This window comes from Colletotrichum navitas (genome assembly GCF_030913465.1).
Source record: "Colletotrichum navitas strain CBS 125086 chromosome Unknown LY79scaffold_102, whole genome shotgun sequence".
In the NCBI taxonomy this organism is placed as follows: Eukaryota; Fungi; Ascomycota; class Sordariomycetes; order Glomerellales; family Glomerellaceae; genus Colletotrichum; species Colletotrichum navitas.
Window position 1 is genome coordinate 111,818 of NW_026850648.1, and position 15,905 is coordinate 127,722.

Sequence of the window (15,905 nt, forward strand, 5' to 3'; positions counted from 1 at the left end):
TTAGCTATTCTTATTTTACTCAACGCTTGAAGCTGAGTTGATTGTCCCGATGAAGCCAGAAAAGCATCGGTCAGCCGGTTGGCGGAGGCCGTCAGAAACCGGCCCCACGCACCAAAGACCCTTCTCCACTAAAAAGTTGGCAGAAGAAGCTCCCCATCTGTCGGTTCGCAGAGGTCAGGAAATTTCGCGACTCATCATCCAAGCAAAGACACTTGCCGCCGCGACTTTCCTTCTCCGACCCTGCGCTCCCACTTCACCCGCCTCTCGGCCTCAAGGATGTCTTCGAAGCGCAATTACGCGGCCTCCGACGAGAACGACACTGCCGAACCGGCGCCTAAGCGCAACAAGCAGCCCAAACCCAAGACACGCGACCACCAGAACGCCCACATCGACCCGACATGGGGCCAGAAATACGTCTTCTCGTCGGTCGCCGGCTCAACAACAGTTCCTGTAGACCCGGACCTCGAATTTGAGGACGACGCAGATGCCATGGCGTATCTCGAATCAGTAAGGTAAGCAGATCTTCCCGACCTTTCCCGCCTGCGTTCTCTTCCAAATGCTGAACTGGTCTCTTTGAAGTAGTCGCAAACGATGCTGATATGGTGAGCACTCTAGGACGCAAGCGAACGGCATCCCACACCTCCTCGTCGCACCAAAGGTCCCGATCGGCCCGCAACTGCCCGAGGAGCTCCAGAACGACGGCCGCGATGATATAGACGAGGGCATGGATATCGAGGAGGACCGCGACATCTACACCACCGGCCAGGGCGACTTCAGAGGTTACTATCACGACGGTGCATACACAGCGCGGCCCGACCACTGGGACGACAATCCGCGCGCCCTTGACCACCGCGATGCGGAAGACGACGAATGGAAAGGCAATGAGGGCGTATACGACGAGGAGGAGGAGGAGAACACGGCGGACCCGGAAGCGGAGATTCACGAGGCTTACTTCGCCGCCATCCTCTCCCGCTTCAACACTCTCCGCAGAACACTCCACGCCACGCCACCGCCGGGCGTCGTCGCCGGGCTTCCGCGCACCCACGACTACCACGTCGGCGCCTTCGGCCCGAAGTCGGGCACGTTCGCCATCTGGTCGCAGCGCCTCCGCGCCACGGACCCCCTGCCGGCGCAGGTCGCGAGCATGGATAAAGATTGCGTGCTGCGTGTCGTGCGCGTGCTGCTGGGCGGCAAGTTCCTCCGCCGGGGTTGTGAGCTGCGGGAGCGCACGAGCCGGTGGTTGTGGGCGCTGCTGGCGCGGCTGCCGGAGCGCGGGGAGCTGAACCACGCCGAGATCGGGTGGGTGAGGGATCTGGGCCGGAGGGCGGTGCTAATGATGCAGAGCCTGGCGGACATGGCCGCGCTGCGGGACGCGCTGGAGGGGGAGGGGATGGACCTGGGGGTGCACGACGCCGTCGACGAGAGCTCGGACGACGAGGACGTGTTGCGGGAGATGGAGGTCGAAGAGAGGGATGGGGAGGAGGTGTGTGGGAACGTGGCGGAGACGCCGAGTGCCGGATCAGAGGCCCTTCCCGCGGTGGAGGCAGGGCCCGAGGAGCCCGGCCCCATATTGAGGGAGCCCACCAAGGATGGTGAGGTCGAGGACGGAGAGATTGACGACGACGGTGACGACCAAAAGTCCGAGTCGATGGATGTCTCAGAAGATGGCGAGATCGACGAGGGCGAAGTCGCTGAGGAGCCTGCGCCGACCGAGTCACTTGAAGCGGCACGAGCTAGGCTTCTCGCGCAGTTGGACACGGCCGCCGAGGACGAGCCGTCCAAGCCGCCGTCGGAGGGGCAGCCCGCTGCGGAGGCCGAAGACGAGGAGACGGCCACCCAGCTGCGCGCCAGGATGAACATGCGGGCCACGCTCAACATGATCCTGACGGTCGCCGGCGAGTTTTACGGACAGCGCGACCTGCTCGAGTTCCGGGACCCCTTCACAGGTATGTAAGAGGGGACAGCGTGCAATGATCGAGGGTGGGAGGGGGGTGGACGCAGGGAGAATCTTGTCCGAGAAAAAAGTGTACAATTTGTTGGCCCTGAGGGCATCCAAGGAGCATGCTATAGCCCACGATATCAAAACAGCGGTAGAAACCATCCGGCCCAGAAGAAGGGGCCTAATACAATTCCACGATCCATACCCCAGGCATAACGGTCTCTTTCTCAATCTTCGTCCTGATGATAAAACAAATGTCCTCGAAGCAGCTCTTGCCGAGTACAGATGAAAAGCCATCCTCCATCTCCACAATCCCGACTCCAGGCGCCGCAAACCCCTATCTAACAGTAATGCATCGTACAACAGACCACAGACACTATGCATCGCTCATATCGGTGTCCAGCGAGACGAGAAAATCCGCGTCATCAAAGTCGTCAACGACTAAGTTCTCCTGCTCCGCCGTGGACTTGCGGTGGCTCTTTCTCGGCACCGCTAACGGACGAGCATTCGCAAACCCGGACGGCGCCAGGCTCCGCGGACTGACTTCGCTGTCCAGCCATGCCGTGCGATTCGCCCACACCTGAACGGGCTCGTCGGTCTCTTCGTCAACAAAGAAGCGCTTCTTGCTCCGTCCGTCACTTGCGGTGCTCTCAACGCTCTCTTGGGAGCTGCTTAGGCCGGGCAAGTCATCCAAGCCAGGCACGCCCTCCTCTTCGTGCTCGCTCTCGCTTGCGTAGGCTGGCTGGCTCGCCAGACCGCCAACCTTATTGATGCCGCAGAACGGCAGCAGCTCGCGCTGGGCGGCGGTGGCGTTCCGGTTGCGGACAGTGTTGGTTGTCCGGACGACGGGGATGCGGGGTTCCGTGGTATCGGCCGAAAGCTTAACGCTTTTGTAGGTGCCGCCGGTCTTGTAGCCTTCGGGCACGGACTTGCGGACGCGCATGCCGACAGAGAGGAGGTTGGACTGCACGTCGGGGGGGAGCTTGTTGGTGGTCAAGGTGGATGCTGTCTCAGATGGGGGCGCTGGGCCGGACTGGGGTGCGAAGAAGGAGGTGATTTGACGTTGGGCTGGATCGCTGGATGCTCCGGCGAAGGGGCGCTTCGTCCGCGGGGCCGACATGGTTGTGCAGCGGAAAGGGAGATTGATAATATGAGCTAGCTTTACTGTGCGTTCGAGTATGTCGAAGCCGATGGTGAGGGGATGGTCGTCGCTGTGGCTGTGATGGAGGCTTTGGGGTGTTTTATTTGGGTTGGAGACGGAACGGATCGTGAGATGCGGGAGGCTTGGTGGGGTGGAGAGTCTTCTTTTGGTCGCAAAAAGACGAGTAAAGGAGATGGTATCCGTAGAAACGATTGCAAGCGAGAAATGACGTAGAATAGCGGGAGGGGAGATGTTCTGACGAAGAATGGGAGGAGGTTGGGTACAGGAGAGAAAGCGAGATTAGTTTGATGGGCGAGGGGGGACGGATGGTGGGGGGGAGGGACCTCAGTGCATTGCAGGGTCACCGGGCGGTTTCCAACATTGAGGAGCAGGAAGCAGAAGGAGCCTGCTGACGATCCGTCCGAAAGCGCGTCAAGGCGTGTTTTTTCGCGAGAGTCTCGCGGCAGGAGCCCACTAAAAACCACTCAATAAGCTGTTCTGTTGGGACCGCACACCCTGAAACTTATAATGGCTGGTAGGGGAGTGTCTGCCACTGTCAAGCAGCAGGTTCACAGCTGACGGAGAGGAGCTTAAGGGAGAGGGATAAACACTTTGCGTCTCCGATGCTATTTTGGGTTTCTGCATATTGCGGGACATTACTCGGCCTTTGGGCTTAATGGACCCGAGAAGCTTGATGAAGAAACTCAGAAAGCCGCTTAGAGTTCTCTTAACGTTTGATACCTTCCTCTGTGGTCAGCGAATCGATGGCACACTTAGTGTAGGCCACCGTTGTACGGATGACGCAGCGACCAGGCGATCCCCAGTGAAAACGGCTCTGATATGCGTTTGGATCTTCCTGCCGAGGGGGGACAAAACAGGGCATAATACAACCCGTGAGGGGACGTTACGGCGGTGTAACGATTGGCACTGAGCCCCGATTGTGTAACCAATCTTGAGTACCGTCAAGGCAGTCAAGTCATTCAGTAAGTTACGATATTTCTAGACTGGTAGGCGCATGCGCAAGGGGCCCGATTTCACATAACGAACTGCCAAGCTTATACGTTGCATTGCAAATAAAGCCTGCTCAGGCACACTGCTTGAAGCAACCTGTTCGCAGAGCCTACGATATTGCCGTAATGGAGCAAATTATATCCAGAACAGCAAAACAAGTGCCTGATTGCCAAAGTCTCAACTGTCCAGAGCCTCACTTCACGACAGGGCTCAAACAAGTGGGTAGCCAGTGGAGCAGTCGCAGATCCGTCAAGGTACACGAGAGCACGTCACTTCACAGGGGGCAAAAATAAAATAAAAAAACGGTTTCATGAAGGCATCACAAGAAAAGGTAAGGGGTGTGTGTGGAAACCATTGAATTTCGCGAGCAGTGCTGAATCCTCCGAACTCACTACACTTGGGTATGAAGCGATCCTCAATCAGCAGGTTCCACGTCCTCGCGTCCAGAGAGTCCGCATCGCAGACCACTCGAACGCTCATGTGAAAAGCCATTTCCAGCTGTCCACCCATGCAGACAAGACGACCAAGAAAAAAGGAATCCCCATTGGCGACAGAACGACGTGACGCATTGCAGAAGAGACAGGCGTGGGACGAGAGACAGAGAGCGAGCGAGTGATTTGTTTGACTGATTTGCTTTTTTTGATTGTCCGTCGGCCGCGAGGAAAAAAACTGAGAAAATGCGTCGATTGGTGATGCAAAGGATATCCGGAGACCCCCAAACGCCCCTGTGTTTTTTGGTCAAGGAATTTTTTTTTGGATGTTCCATCTTCTATCCGCAAAGATTGTCTGATTATGTTCTGTTCGAAGACAGCAGACTCTAAGAGCCCGTGCCAGGGTTGTCTATACGCCCATGCCCAGGTCGCTTGCTTTTGCAGATCCGAGATGTCCCACCAGTGATGAACCGTCCAAGTCGTTAATACCCAAGGGCTACAAAGAAACCGTCACGATAGACAGTTTACTTTCTGCGGAAAGAGCAGCCCTCGGTGAGTCTCGCCTTACCACCGGTAGGCTGGCAGAGGACAGTGGTGCATCCCTGGCAGATGACGACGGTCTGGGCGTGGGAGAAGACGGTGGTGATGGTGAAGCAGCCGGGGCACTTGACGTCCATGAAGAAGGATCGGGGGGCAGGCACAAGGGTCTGTCCAATTTGTGAGCACGAAAGGTTCGAGGCCAATGGGGTAGGCAAGGTGAGGCCATCATGGGCGTCTATCGTACCTTGAGCTTGTGCTTGCGGGCCTCGGAAGCCGGGGAGGGGTTGAGGAGATCAACGGCGAGAACCTGGGGGAGAATCCATCAGCATGATGGTTCCTTCATCAAATATCGCATGTGTAATCGTCGTGTCCTTTCCTCCACAGCCGGGCCATACCATCTGTCCCTCCTCTTGAAATTTTTTTTGTCGCCTCTTCGCGGGTTTCCATCTCGGTCGGGTGTTCGGATTTTTCGTTCGTCGACAAGTAACAAATCACACACGTGTCGCCACGCGCTGGCAGCGGCAGCATCGGGAGGGTCTTACCATCTTGACTGATCTGATCGAGTTGATTGATCGGGGGTCGGTGCGAGTGCGGTGGACTTGACGGGAATCTGATGGTGTTGGAAGTAGATTCTGGCTGCACTCGCAGAGATGGCGGATTGTTCGGTGGATGGGAGCGTCGTTGACAAAATCCTCCGCACTTTCCCTCTCCAATGGCGAAAAGTTCGCGTACTAGTCCGTTTCCGGCTAGTGCTGGAGGGCACGTCAACCCTTCCACGTGACTCGTTGCTTTGTGTGTGGTTTGATTGGCGGGTGTGGACCGTACTGGGGCCGGTCGCCCAAAGCTCGGTGAGGCGCGGGGCACTGCGCTGATGCAGCAGCAGCTCACCTGGAGAGCCTTGCGCATTGTCGTTCTTAGCCTCCACTGTGCTTAGGCACCTGCGACGTTTCCCTGCCGCCTAAAGCCACACCATTCGTAACTCTACAATCATACTTAGTCTCCATCCCCGGTCTGACGCTGTCCTCACCTCTGCGACTCACATCTTTGACCCCCCTGGCACCATCTCGCCGCCACACGCCGAATATTTCACAATGGCTGCCCCCATGGACCAGAGAATACAGGTCCCAATCGATGACCCCAACGCAGACACCGAGTGGTATGTTGCACTGTGACAGCTACTCGACGACCCCTGACACGTGCTGCCAGGAACGACATCCTCCGCAAACATGGCGTCATTCCCGAGAAGCCACCCAGCCCGACGCCCATGATCGAAGAGGCCATTGCCGAAGGACGGCGGTTAGCGCACGAGAACAGACTGGAGGGCAAGGACCTCGACGAGCTTGACGAGCTGGAGGATGACGAGGATGAGGCGTTCCTGGAGCAATACCGCCAGCGCAGAATGCAGGAGCTTAATGACCTTACCAGGAAAGCACTCCACGGCACCGTTTACCCGATCTCGAAACCCGAGTACTCACGGGAGGTCACGGAAGCTTCGAACAACGGTCCCGTGTTCGTGAACCTGACGTCATCTTTGGGAACCAACGTCGAGTCCCGCGTGCTCTCTGAACTTTGGAGGCAGGCGGCGCGGGAATATGGAGAGATCAAGTTCTGCGAGATGCGCGCAGACAAGGCTATCGAGAACTACCCTGAGCGGAACTGTCCCACAATCTTGGTCTACAAGAATAGCGATATTGTGAAGCAGGTCGTTACCCTCATGCAGATGGGAGGCGTCAAGATCAATATGCTGCACATTGACAACCTTTTGGTCGAGGTTGGCGCCGTCCCCGAGTCGGATATGCGCGTGGCCAAGCGCCGGAGGCAAGCTGATGATAAGGAAGAAGAGAGGGCGATGGGCAAGGGTATTAGGCAGGGCAACGTGTCAAAGTCCAAGGCGCACGACAGCGATGATGATGAATGGGACTGAACAATGCATTCCATGCTGTTAGTTTAGTCAGGCCAAGCTGGATGCGACTTTGTTGCGCAAACTGCTCATGGAGGGGGGATGCGACTGCGATTTTGACCCCCCAGGCCCCGTTGGCCATTGCCAGAAAGAACAAGACGGATACATATTGGCAATATCTAAACTGATGCTGGCCAAACAGAGCTGCGTCCCAATTTCCATGCTGTCCTTGGTACAGGATGCACGACCCTGTCGCGGTCGACGAATCCGGATCACGGAGCTTACCCAATCAAAGTAGAAGCTCCATCGAAAAGTGATTCGATACACCCTAATTCAAACAAAAAAGAAAAAGGCATCAGTAGCACGAACGACTCTGGGATATGATGCACTGGCTACTAATCAGGGTAGGATTGTAATCATGCCTAAATAGCCAACATTTGGTACCTGGATTTCGTGCATTTGATACCCCGCGTGTTGCCGCTGCGGATCCTTGAGACAACGGCACTTAACTGGTCTGTGCAATGTGTGGGGTGAAGGGTATTCGGATTCCGGAATTCCTCAACTACGAGGATAAAAGACGCTAAGCCGTTTGGGTATAATTAGGTAACTACTGGAAGTTTCTTGGGATAATTAGCAAGCCAGTGATGGCCGCGTCTCAAGGGAACCAATTACCTCCATTTGGCAATAAAAATTAAAAAAATACAGTCCATATCACGCCTACAATCAAGAACATCTTCTACGTAGCTTTTGCACATATTCGACACCAACCAAGGGTTTGCTCGGAGCTATCATCGGAGATCGGGTGATCGAACAACCCCTGTGGGTCTGACCCCTAGCCGAACGCGTTCCAACCCCCACTTGCGGCGCGACGCGCGCGCCCATCCGCGAGGGGGGGTCGTGGTGGCGGGTCGGAGCTTCCCAATCCTCCTTGATATCGGCTGTCAATCGCGCGCACCACCCTAAATTCCTCTATCTCTTTTACTCCTCCTTTTCCAATCTTCACCATGGCCGACGAACCGACTTTGCCCAGCCTGTCACCTTCTATCTCGTGGGACGCGCAGACTGAGCGCTTTAGCAACAACCCGAGGAAGCGCAGGTACAACTTCAAGAGCCATTCGGTTGCGCCCCCGTCATGGTCCAACTCCAGCGACCCCGCCGTTTTTTCCAGCGATGATGACCCAGGTCTAGACAACTATGTTGAGGGCAGGAGGAAGAAGAAGAAGTACGTGGGTTCCTGGTTTCATCAGCAGCCCGCGTCCTCTGACTCGGCTACCGGGGAGCCGCGGCCGGCGCTGAGGGGCAAGCGGACGTTGAAGCGCGATTTGGACAGTGGTGTGTGGATGGGCAGCGACAGCACCGATGGGGATGAGAGCATCATGATGCCCGATCTGCCGACGCAGTCGAGATTGCCCCAGTTGAACCTGGCGCCACCTCGTCGTCGCAACGTCATCTCGGCCCAGGAGCTGGAGGCCCGGGAAAGGATCCAGCAGTGCCTGGACTCTGGCAACGAGTATATTGATCTCTCGTGAGTGCCCTGCGTCATGCATTGCAATCGTAATCTAACTAGGACCAGCATGATGGAACTCAAGACACTCTCCGATGCTACCATTCGCCCCCTGTCCGAGTTCTCCTGCATACCTATCGTGGCCGAGGGCGTTCCGTTCGAGCAGAAGGATCCAGCTTTGCAACTCTACCTGTACCGTAATCCTCTAATTAAGCTTCCAGGCGCTATCTTCGATCTGGAGCACCTCACTGTGCTGTCGCTTCGCGGATGCCGACTGAGGGAGCTCCCTCCCGCCATTGGCAAGATGCAGCGCCTTCGCACCCTGAACCTTGCACAGAATCTTCTGAGATACCTCCCTGCAGAGCTGCTTGATCTCATGGCCGCCCCCTCCGCCTTAGAAGAGCTGCTTCTGCAGGGCAACCACTTCTTCCAGGCGACCGAACGACCACGTCTTGCTGGTCTGGAAAACCTTGAAAGCAATGGTTCGGAAGGATTGGAACTTGTCGGAGCGTGGAAGCTGGGAACTGACGGGGTTGCCGCAAGGTTCTTTGCACGGTCACCCGTCCACTACCTGGACAGCTTGGGTTTGTCGCATTCAGACTTCCGCCTTGACCCGGAGGCTGTCATTGTGCAGACGGAACGACAGGATGGCAGCCAAGGAAGCACGTCTAGCGGCCCCCCGACGTCATCCGCCCCTTACCACTCAAAATCTGCTGGAAGATGCGTTGCGAGTGTTAAGGGGAGCCGCGTCCCTAGTTTGGTGGAGCTGGCGCTGCGCAGTGCATACAAGAGCTCCGACCTGGGTGAGCTTCCCAACTATATCCCTGATTCGCTGTCTCACTTGCAGGCCCTGCTGGAGCGTGCTGCGGATCAGCGCGAGGCGGGCGGGCTTACGTGTGCCATGTGCAAGAAGCCCTTTGTGGCCCCGACCACCCAGTGGTTCGAGTGGTGGCAGGTCTGTTTCGTAGAGAGCAGGCAAACCGAGGAGAGTTACGCCGTCAAAGCCCGGCCATGGACCGACTTGGACGAGGAGAATGATGGTGCAGTCCCATTTCTTAGGCGGGGCTGCTCCTGGAAGTGCGGCCCTGCTTATGTCAGGGAGGGGCAGTGGACGGTTCGTGCTACTCCAAAGAGTCTGCAAGAGCAAGAATAATAGTTGGAAGGTGAAAAGTCATTTCGAACATTACATGTGTTGCGTTTCTGTCGAGGTTTCTGGCGCTCGGTTCGGAGTTGGGGGTAGGTAGACTACCTAGGTCGAGATTGAACCCTTTATGGGGTCCCTATAGGTTGCTTCGTTTTGATATCCAGTTTCTCTAACTGAAGCTCGTTCCGACCCCCTTGCAATCCGTCCCTTTGTTGTACCACTCCACCGACGGCAGGATCTGCGATACCACCCACCTCGCCGTCTGCGAGTGCAAGCTGCCATGCCCGAATGGCTTGTCCGCCTTGTCCCTTCTCATCCTCTCGCCAACGTCCAGCTGCGCCACATCCTGCTCCAAGACCTCCACGTCAGCGCCCCGCGCCAAGGGACACCGCGGGAACGACGTCCGGCCGTCGGCCAGCGCCTGGAAGATGACGAGCTGGTCCTGCAGAAACTCGTCGGCTGTGGACCGCGGTACCGCGAGCTCTTTAACCAAGTCGCCGACGACTTTACGCGAGACCAGGGAGGCGACGGGTTCCCTCTGCTGCCGCCCTTTTTTGGGGATCGACGTGAGCACGTCGCGGCCCCATCTAAGCCCCGAGGCGGACCGCGCCACAAGCAGCACGTAGACGCGCGCGTCGTGGCCCGAGTCCTCGACGACCTTGAAGTTGACCTCGGCGTCGGGCAGGGACGTGGCGAGGGCGCTCACCAGGGTGTTCTGCAGGTCGGCGTGTATGTGCGAGGGGACGATCATGGAGACGTCTACGTGGGTGACCTCGGAACTGGGAAGGCCTCCACAAGCGACACCCGGATCCAGAAGACGCAGTGTCTGGCCCAGTCTCAAGGGGTTGACGTTGAGAACGATGGACCCCCTGCTCTGCGGGCCCAGGCTCCAGCCACGCTGCTTCAGCCTCCGCGTGACGTTTATACCAAAGCAGGACTCCAGGCGGGGAAGGAGGACCTGGTCGAGGTACTCGTAGGAGAGCGACCACCCCACGTTCGTGCCGCCTGTGACCTCCAGCTCGATGGGCGCGGAGCCGTCGTCATCGTCGTCCGCTGCGGCGTATAGGAGGAACGGCAGGATGGCCTGGAGGATTAGGAGGGTGCTCGCGGCGCCCGTGTCTGCATCGATCCTGATGATGCGGGGTTTGCCGGCGAGGGCGGTCGAAGGGGGCAGCCGCGGGGCGAAGGTGAGGGTGCCGCTGCCGACGGAGAGGCCCTCGACGTCCGCGTCTGTTGTCTCAGCCAGCCATCGGATGGCGGTGACGTGTTGCGCCTTGAGACCTGTAAACGAGGAGTCCCCGAGAAACGGGGCTCCGTCAGCCTGTTGCGATCCTGCTGATGAGTGCGCGTAGGCTCGCAAGCGTGGGATCTCTCACCGCCACCTCCTCCATGGCCGCCACCACCGCGCGACGGCCGATTGCCACGCACGTTGGTGATGCGGACCCCTTGCGATGTCACTGCGGCGAGAGCGATGGCTACGCGTACCAACTGGCCCCCGCCCTCTCCTGTTCGGCCGTCGATTTCAATGAGTTTTTGAGACATCTTGGTTTTTTTGCTTCGGGAGGCGTTGGAAGGACGGGTAGATGCGGAGGGTTTCATGTACCAGACGTAGATGAACGAATCGATGTAAGTCTGGAATCGCCTAGCCGTGGCTTGCAACTGTCAAGCGTAATAGCGTAGTCCCGGAAAGAATGCCTCAGCTAAGATGCTTGGCGCAACATGTAAACCGAAGAGAACCGCAATGGCACGCTTGCGATCTTGAGCTGAGGCTGCATTAAAAAAGTACCGTCAGTGCTCGGTTCGGACTGTTGCCTCCATTTCTCCAATTGACTCACACCGAAGACCTCACGATCCAATCCATACAAGGGTGCTTCTGCTGCCTTAGTTTCCGCGCTTTGTTCGGGGAGATCCCTCCGGTAAAAAGCAATGCACCGTTGCTCATGACAGGCAGGAGCTGATGATGAGCAAGCAGGTTAGTCATGTGCTAATTTTGCTGAGACTCCGCCCCTGAGGAGTGGGATGCTTGTTGCGAAGGATCAGGCCACCAACGGCTTTCTGAGTTCGTTTCCTCCGGATGGTATTTAGAGGTTGCCCATCCCCAGAATCGAGAGGGAAAAGGCAGACGGGAATCTGCATTCGGATCTTGGGCTTGTCAGGTGGCGACATCTGAAGAGGTCAAGTGCATTGTTTCCCGTGTCTAGCGTTGCTTCCGTCGCTTTCACCGCAAACCGAAGCCCGTTACAGCCCCCCGGTGCAAATCTCGGTCCGCTTTGACCGCTTCGAAAGTTAATTCAACGTCACCTCTGTCTCTTCGCAGACCTCATATCTGTTTCTGTTTTGTTGCTGTTTGCTGCAAATCACGGGCTCTCAATGCCTTAAGCCCCACATAGCTCCAGCTTCAAACGGGAATGCGACTCGAAAGTTATCGGTATAACAGCGTCCTACACCGACCAGCAATGGCTTGCCGATGATGGACGCGGCGAACATCGCGCGCAGCAATCAAAGGACGTCTGCAGGGCAGTCGGCATATTCAACCCTCTAGAATGAGCTCATAGACTCCATCCAGACTCCACGAGACAAGACATCAGAGTAAGGCAGACTTTGAATCTGCTCAAGACTCCACATAGAAATGGGAGATCGTTATGGCTCGGTGCCCAACAATCATCCATTCGAAGACGAGCCTCGGATACTTGTCCACCAGCAACTGTCAACAACCAATGGATGGCACAAAGTCAGCCACATAACATAAAACACGCCAGCACGCTGATGCCCAGTACATCAAAACATGCTGAAACAACACTGGCCTGGACGGCGGAGCCTCAGAGGAAATAAGTTACACAGCACACGTGATACCCCCCCCCAATGTTAACCTGGCAACTATAAGACCTCGTACTTCTGCTACACCTTCCCACATTGCAGCACCCCAAGATACTTAATCGGACATGCTATTCAACTACATAACGCCTACGGAGAAACATCTACACTCTAACGCGAACAAGTATATTCCACTAAAAAATCCTCCGGTTGTAAGTCCAAAAAAAGCACCTTTCCTATCTTTTCATACCTCGTGTGGACTATCAACACATTCAATATTTGTATTGTTTCTCGTTTCGGTTTTCTTTCGTCTTGTTGCGAAACTGCCCTTGTGGAATTCTTTCTATGGTGTCCATATTTGTTGTCGGGTCTCTAGTATAAGAAGGAAAGGAGTCTATCGCTGAGGGCTGTGGTGATGATTTGCATCAAGACAAAGTCTATAGTGATTGGATGGAGTCATCCATAACTACCAGCCTAAGAAGCAAAGTTAGTGCTTGACTTGAAGAGCCTAAGGCGATAAACTTTACCTTTTTAGAAATCTCGTCTGGGGTTGTTGTTTGGCATTTCTTAGGAGTCGATCTCGAGATCTCGAGGGTAAGAATACTGCTTTGGAGCCACTGTGGTGGGTTGATATCCTCCAAACTTATTATCGTAGTCACGTATTTGTTTCTTCGGGGTAGCTCGTTGATGTGAAGGCAGGGCGGGGCCTGGAAGATTTCTGGCATGGTCTTGGCGCACTTGGCGACTGTACTGCACATCGGATAACCTGTAGTCATCGTTACGACCGCTGTATCCATCACTAACATCAGTCAGCTGAAGCCACTCGCATCTCGCGCATCATGAACGTACTTCGCACTTCCCGTTGTACTATTCCACGAAACCACGCTCGATCGACTATCTGATGTATCGTAGTTCTTCGAAAGTTGTGGCTGGTGCTTGGTAGAATGAGAATAACGATTTGACTCTAGATGCTGGACTAAAGTGCGTGGCACTTGCTGTTGCTGGTTGGAGCTTGAAGACGACACCGGTCCGCTCGAACTGTGTCTGGGCCGTTTTCCGCTTTGGCTAGAAGATTTGCGGCTCGAGCCAGACTTTTGCTTGGCACTGTCCATTTCAATGCTAATGTAAAACAGGATTCAACCAAGAAAAGAGTAAAAGTAATACTGGACTTGTTTGGCGGTTCACCAAATCGGGTTGACGTGGTGCGTTAGACATGAGAAGAAGCCCAGGTTCTTATACGCTTGTCGTTCTTGCCGCCGCTACGATTTGTTAGGCACCAACGTACACTTTCGAAGAACTACTCGTAGGCGCAGCACTTAGTGGCTTGTTCCACTTTGTGCTGACCGGTAGCCTCGCGGGCTCGTCGTATTCCTACGAGACCGTGCGTACCCTGTCTCTAAGAGATATATGGAGTCATCGATTCTCTGCTGGTGGCCGCGTATTAGGATTTGTTCGTCTGCTGCTGGCTATGACTCTTGTCATGGGGCGGTGATAAGTCTGGGCCTAGTCTCAATCTGGCCAGCATGTGGCTTTCAGAAGGGGAGCTTGGCCGGACGTGGAAGAAGTTAAGGAAAATGGGTCGCCAATGGGTTGCCAATGGCTCGGTCGCCTTTCGAACCTCAAAGCGGGGCTAGCGCTACAGTCGAGATGTTAGTCTTCAGGCTGAACAAGTGCCTCGAAAGGAAAGGTGAGGAGTACGGCTGAAGAAGAGGGAGAGAGAGAGAGAAAGAGAGAGAGAGAGAAACAGACACGGTACTGCTTGGCGGCTTCAGGTAAGAAAGTGCTCAGCCTTCGTGGGCAACCTGCGGAGAGTCGGCCAAGGCATTCTTGGTTCAAACTGTTGACATTTAGCTTCCAGCACTGCCCGGTGACTGCGGTCGGTCAGCCTTGAAGCAGCCTTGCAGGCCGCCCGGTGTAGCAGAGCAGAAAGTGGAAGCCATCATGCTGAATACGATAATTGGGTGGCGAAACGAAAAAAAGTGACAAAACAAATCCGGACGGCCGAGTTGGAAACATTACTTTATGTTCTTTGAATGTTTCGAGGAGCTGTTGAGGGGTAAAGCATGTCGAGCATGTCTACCTACGAGACTGTCCGCCTGACCCGTTCCCAGGACACACAGCCAGGGATATGTGCGTACTTGGCGAGCTGCAGATTGGGGCCCCCTCCCCCTCCCTGCAAGTCTCATCGTTGGAAGACTAGCAACCCTCAAATGACATCAGCAGGCTGGAGACAGAGGGTGAGCCATTAAAAACAACCGGTCTCTGTAGGAAACAGAAAGTGGCTGCGAGGAAACCCATTTCCACCCTTCTCCTGTTCTCAAATGGAAACCAACAGTCTTTGGGGAGGCACGTCCTCCCGGCATGCTACGCTGACGGATACAGGGCCGCTTGAGACTCAAATAATTAGCTCTGTTAGGCAGATCACATTCGGAGCATACCCAAATCCGGGCAAGCTTATAATCGCAGAAGAGGGGGAAGCCGTCGCGCAACCTTTGCTTCCTTGACAGGCTGCTCGACGATAAATCCTCGAGACGGGAAACATCACGGATTTGAAAACGCACGGCTGGAAGCACTACCTAGCCCCCAAGTTCACTCCTGCCCGAAGATTCTTCGCGACGGAAGAGGCGTATTCTGCGCCAATCTTCCACATTGCTTTTTCCTGCTAGATGGGGGGACCGTACGGAGTATCCGTACATGGTAGCAAATATGTACTTTTTGACCATGTAGCCCCCACCCCAATTCAAGCTGACAGATCGTCGTCAAGGGAGAGCCTGCACAGCCTAGACTGTGTGTAGCAACTTCTGCAAACCGTCATCGGGGCTCAAAAGGCACAAGGGTGCGACGATATTAAGAATTGGAGTTGTATTAGATGATGACCATGGAGTATTTGCGCAGCCTGTAGCTGCCAATCAGTGAGGCGGACGATGCTCCGCCCACTGGGGTCTGGTCTGCCATTGGGTTCCGCCAACCCTCTCTTTCGTGCATACATATTCCACTTGGTTGGCTGACCTCACGACAATCGACTTTGTACTTCCTAATGCAGGACGACTGCTCTTTTGACGCTTCGGTATTTGCTGCCAAGTGAAAAGAAATTTCTTGATCATGTACAGAAAATCCGAAACCCTGCTAGAGTGGCCCGTGCCTACGTCTATAACCGCCCTATGACAATACGAGATGCACCATGCTCATGTTACGAGGACGAAACAAGAGATGGGGTTCTTGTCAGCTCAGGAGTACAATATCTCCAATTTCCAACCATGTCAGTCGTGTTTTGCTTTCCTAGAAGTATGGGTGTTTTTATGACAATATTCCCTGGTTAAAGGGAGGTAAAACGATTGCTATCCGAAGAGAGGTTGATACAAGTACTCCATCATGTGATCGTCAATCCAGTCCTCATTTCATATTATACATTAATACACCCGCTTACTTTGAATCTTTTCTTACCGACGTCGGATGGGCATCGCGTTATGCATGGAATAAT

General features: G+C 55.2%; 7 protein-coding genes across 7 annotated transcripts; 3 read left to right on the plus strand and 4 right to left on the minus strand.

Annotated features, from left to right (window-relative positions):
* Positions 1-276: 276 nt before the first annotated feature.
* On the plus strand, positions 277-1,954 carry LY79DRAFT_526634 (uncharacterized protein; the record flags this gene model as incomplete). The annotated part of the gene is made up of 2 exons (XM_060555857.1): positions 277-512; positions 616-1,954. The coding sequence occupies 2 exons, from the start codon at positions 277-279 to the stop codon at positions 1,952-1,954; spliced, it is 1,575 nt and encodes a 524-aa protein (XP_060408667.1).
* A 361-nt stretch (positions 1,955-2,315) lies between these two features.
* Positions 2,316-3,059, minus strand: LY79DRAFT_526622 (ribonucleotide reductase inhibitor; the record flags this gene model as incomplete). The annotated part of the gene is made up of 1 exon (XM_060555855.1): positions 2,316-3,059. One exon carries the CDS (start codon positions 3,057-3,059, stop codon positions 2,316-2,318), a length of 744 nt encoding a protein of 247 aa, XP_060408668.1.
* A 1,987-nt stretch (positions 3,060-5,046) lies between these two features.
* LY79DRAFT_594240 (40S ribosomal protein S27) lies at positions 5,047-6,125 on the minus strand (the record flags this gene model as incomplete). Its single annotated transcript, XM_060561667.1, has 3 exons — positions 5,047-5,229; positions 5,307-5,369; positions 6,123-6,125. The coding sequence occupies 3 exons, from the start codon at positions 6,123-6,125 to the stop codon at positions 5,047-5,049; spliced, it is 249 nt and encodes an 82-aa protein (XP_060408669.1).
* A 28-nt stretch (positions 6,126-6,153) lies between these two features.
* LY79DRAFT_583992 (phosducin family protein) lies at positions 6,154-6,986 on the plus strand (the record flags this gene model as incomplete). The annotated part of the gene is made up of 2 exons (XM_060560371.1): positions 6,154-6,218; positions 6,269-6,986. The coding sequence occupies 2 exons, from the start codon at positions 6,154-6,156 to the stop codon at positions 6,984-6,986; spliced, it is 783 nt and encodes a 260-aa protein (XP_060408670.1).
* A 980-nt stretch (positions 6,987-7,966) lies between these two features.
* On the plus strand, positions 7,967-9,619 carry LY79DRAFT_526688 (leucine rich repeat family protein; the record flags this gene model as incomplete). The annotated part of the gene is made up of 2 exons (XM_060555864.1): positions 7,967-8,487; positions 8,536-9,619. 2 exons carry the CDS (start codon positions 7,967-7,969, stop codon positions 9,617-9,619), a joined length of 1,605 nt encoding a protein of 534 aa, XP_060408671.1.
* Positions 9,620-9,779: 160 nt separating this feature from the next.
* Positions 9,780-11,152, minus strand: LY79DRAFT_526609 (RNA 3'-terminal phosphate cyclase; the record flags this gene model as incomplete). Its single annotated transcript, XM_060555853.1, has 2 exons — positions 9,780-10,891; positions 10,987-11,152. 2 exons carry the CDS (start codon positions 11,150-11,152, stop codon positions 9,780-9,782), a joined length of 1,278 nt encoding a protein of 425 aa, XP_060408672.1.
* Positions 11,153-12,991: 1,839 nt separating this feature from the next.
* Positions 12,992-13,536, minus strand: LY79DRAFT_594244 (uncharacterized protein; the record flags this gene model as incomplete). The annotated part of the gene is made up of 2 exons (XM_060561668.1): positions 12,992-13,223; positions 13,274-13,536. 2 exons carry the CDS (start codon positions 13,534-13,536, stop codon positions 12,992-12,994), a joined length of 495 nt encoding a protein of 164 aa, XP_060408673.1.
* Between the last annotated feature and the right edge of the window lie 2,369 nt (positions 13,537-15,905).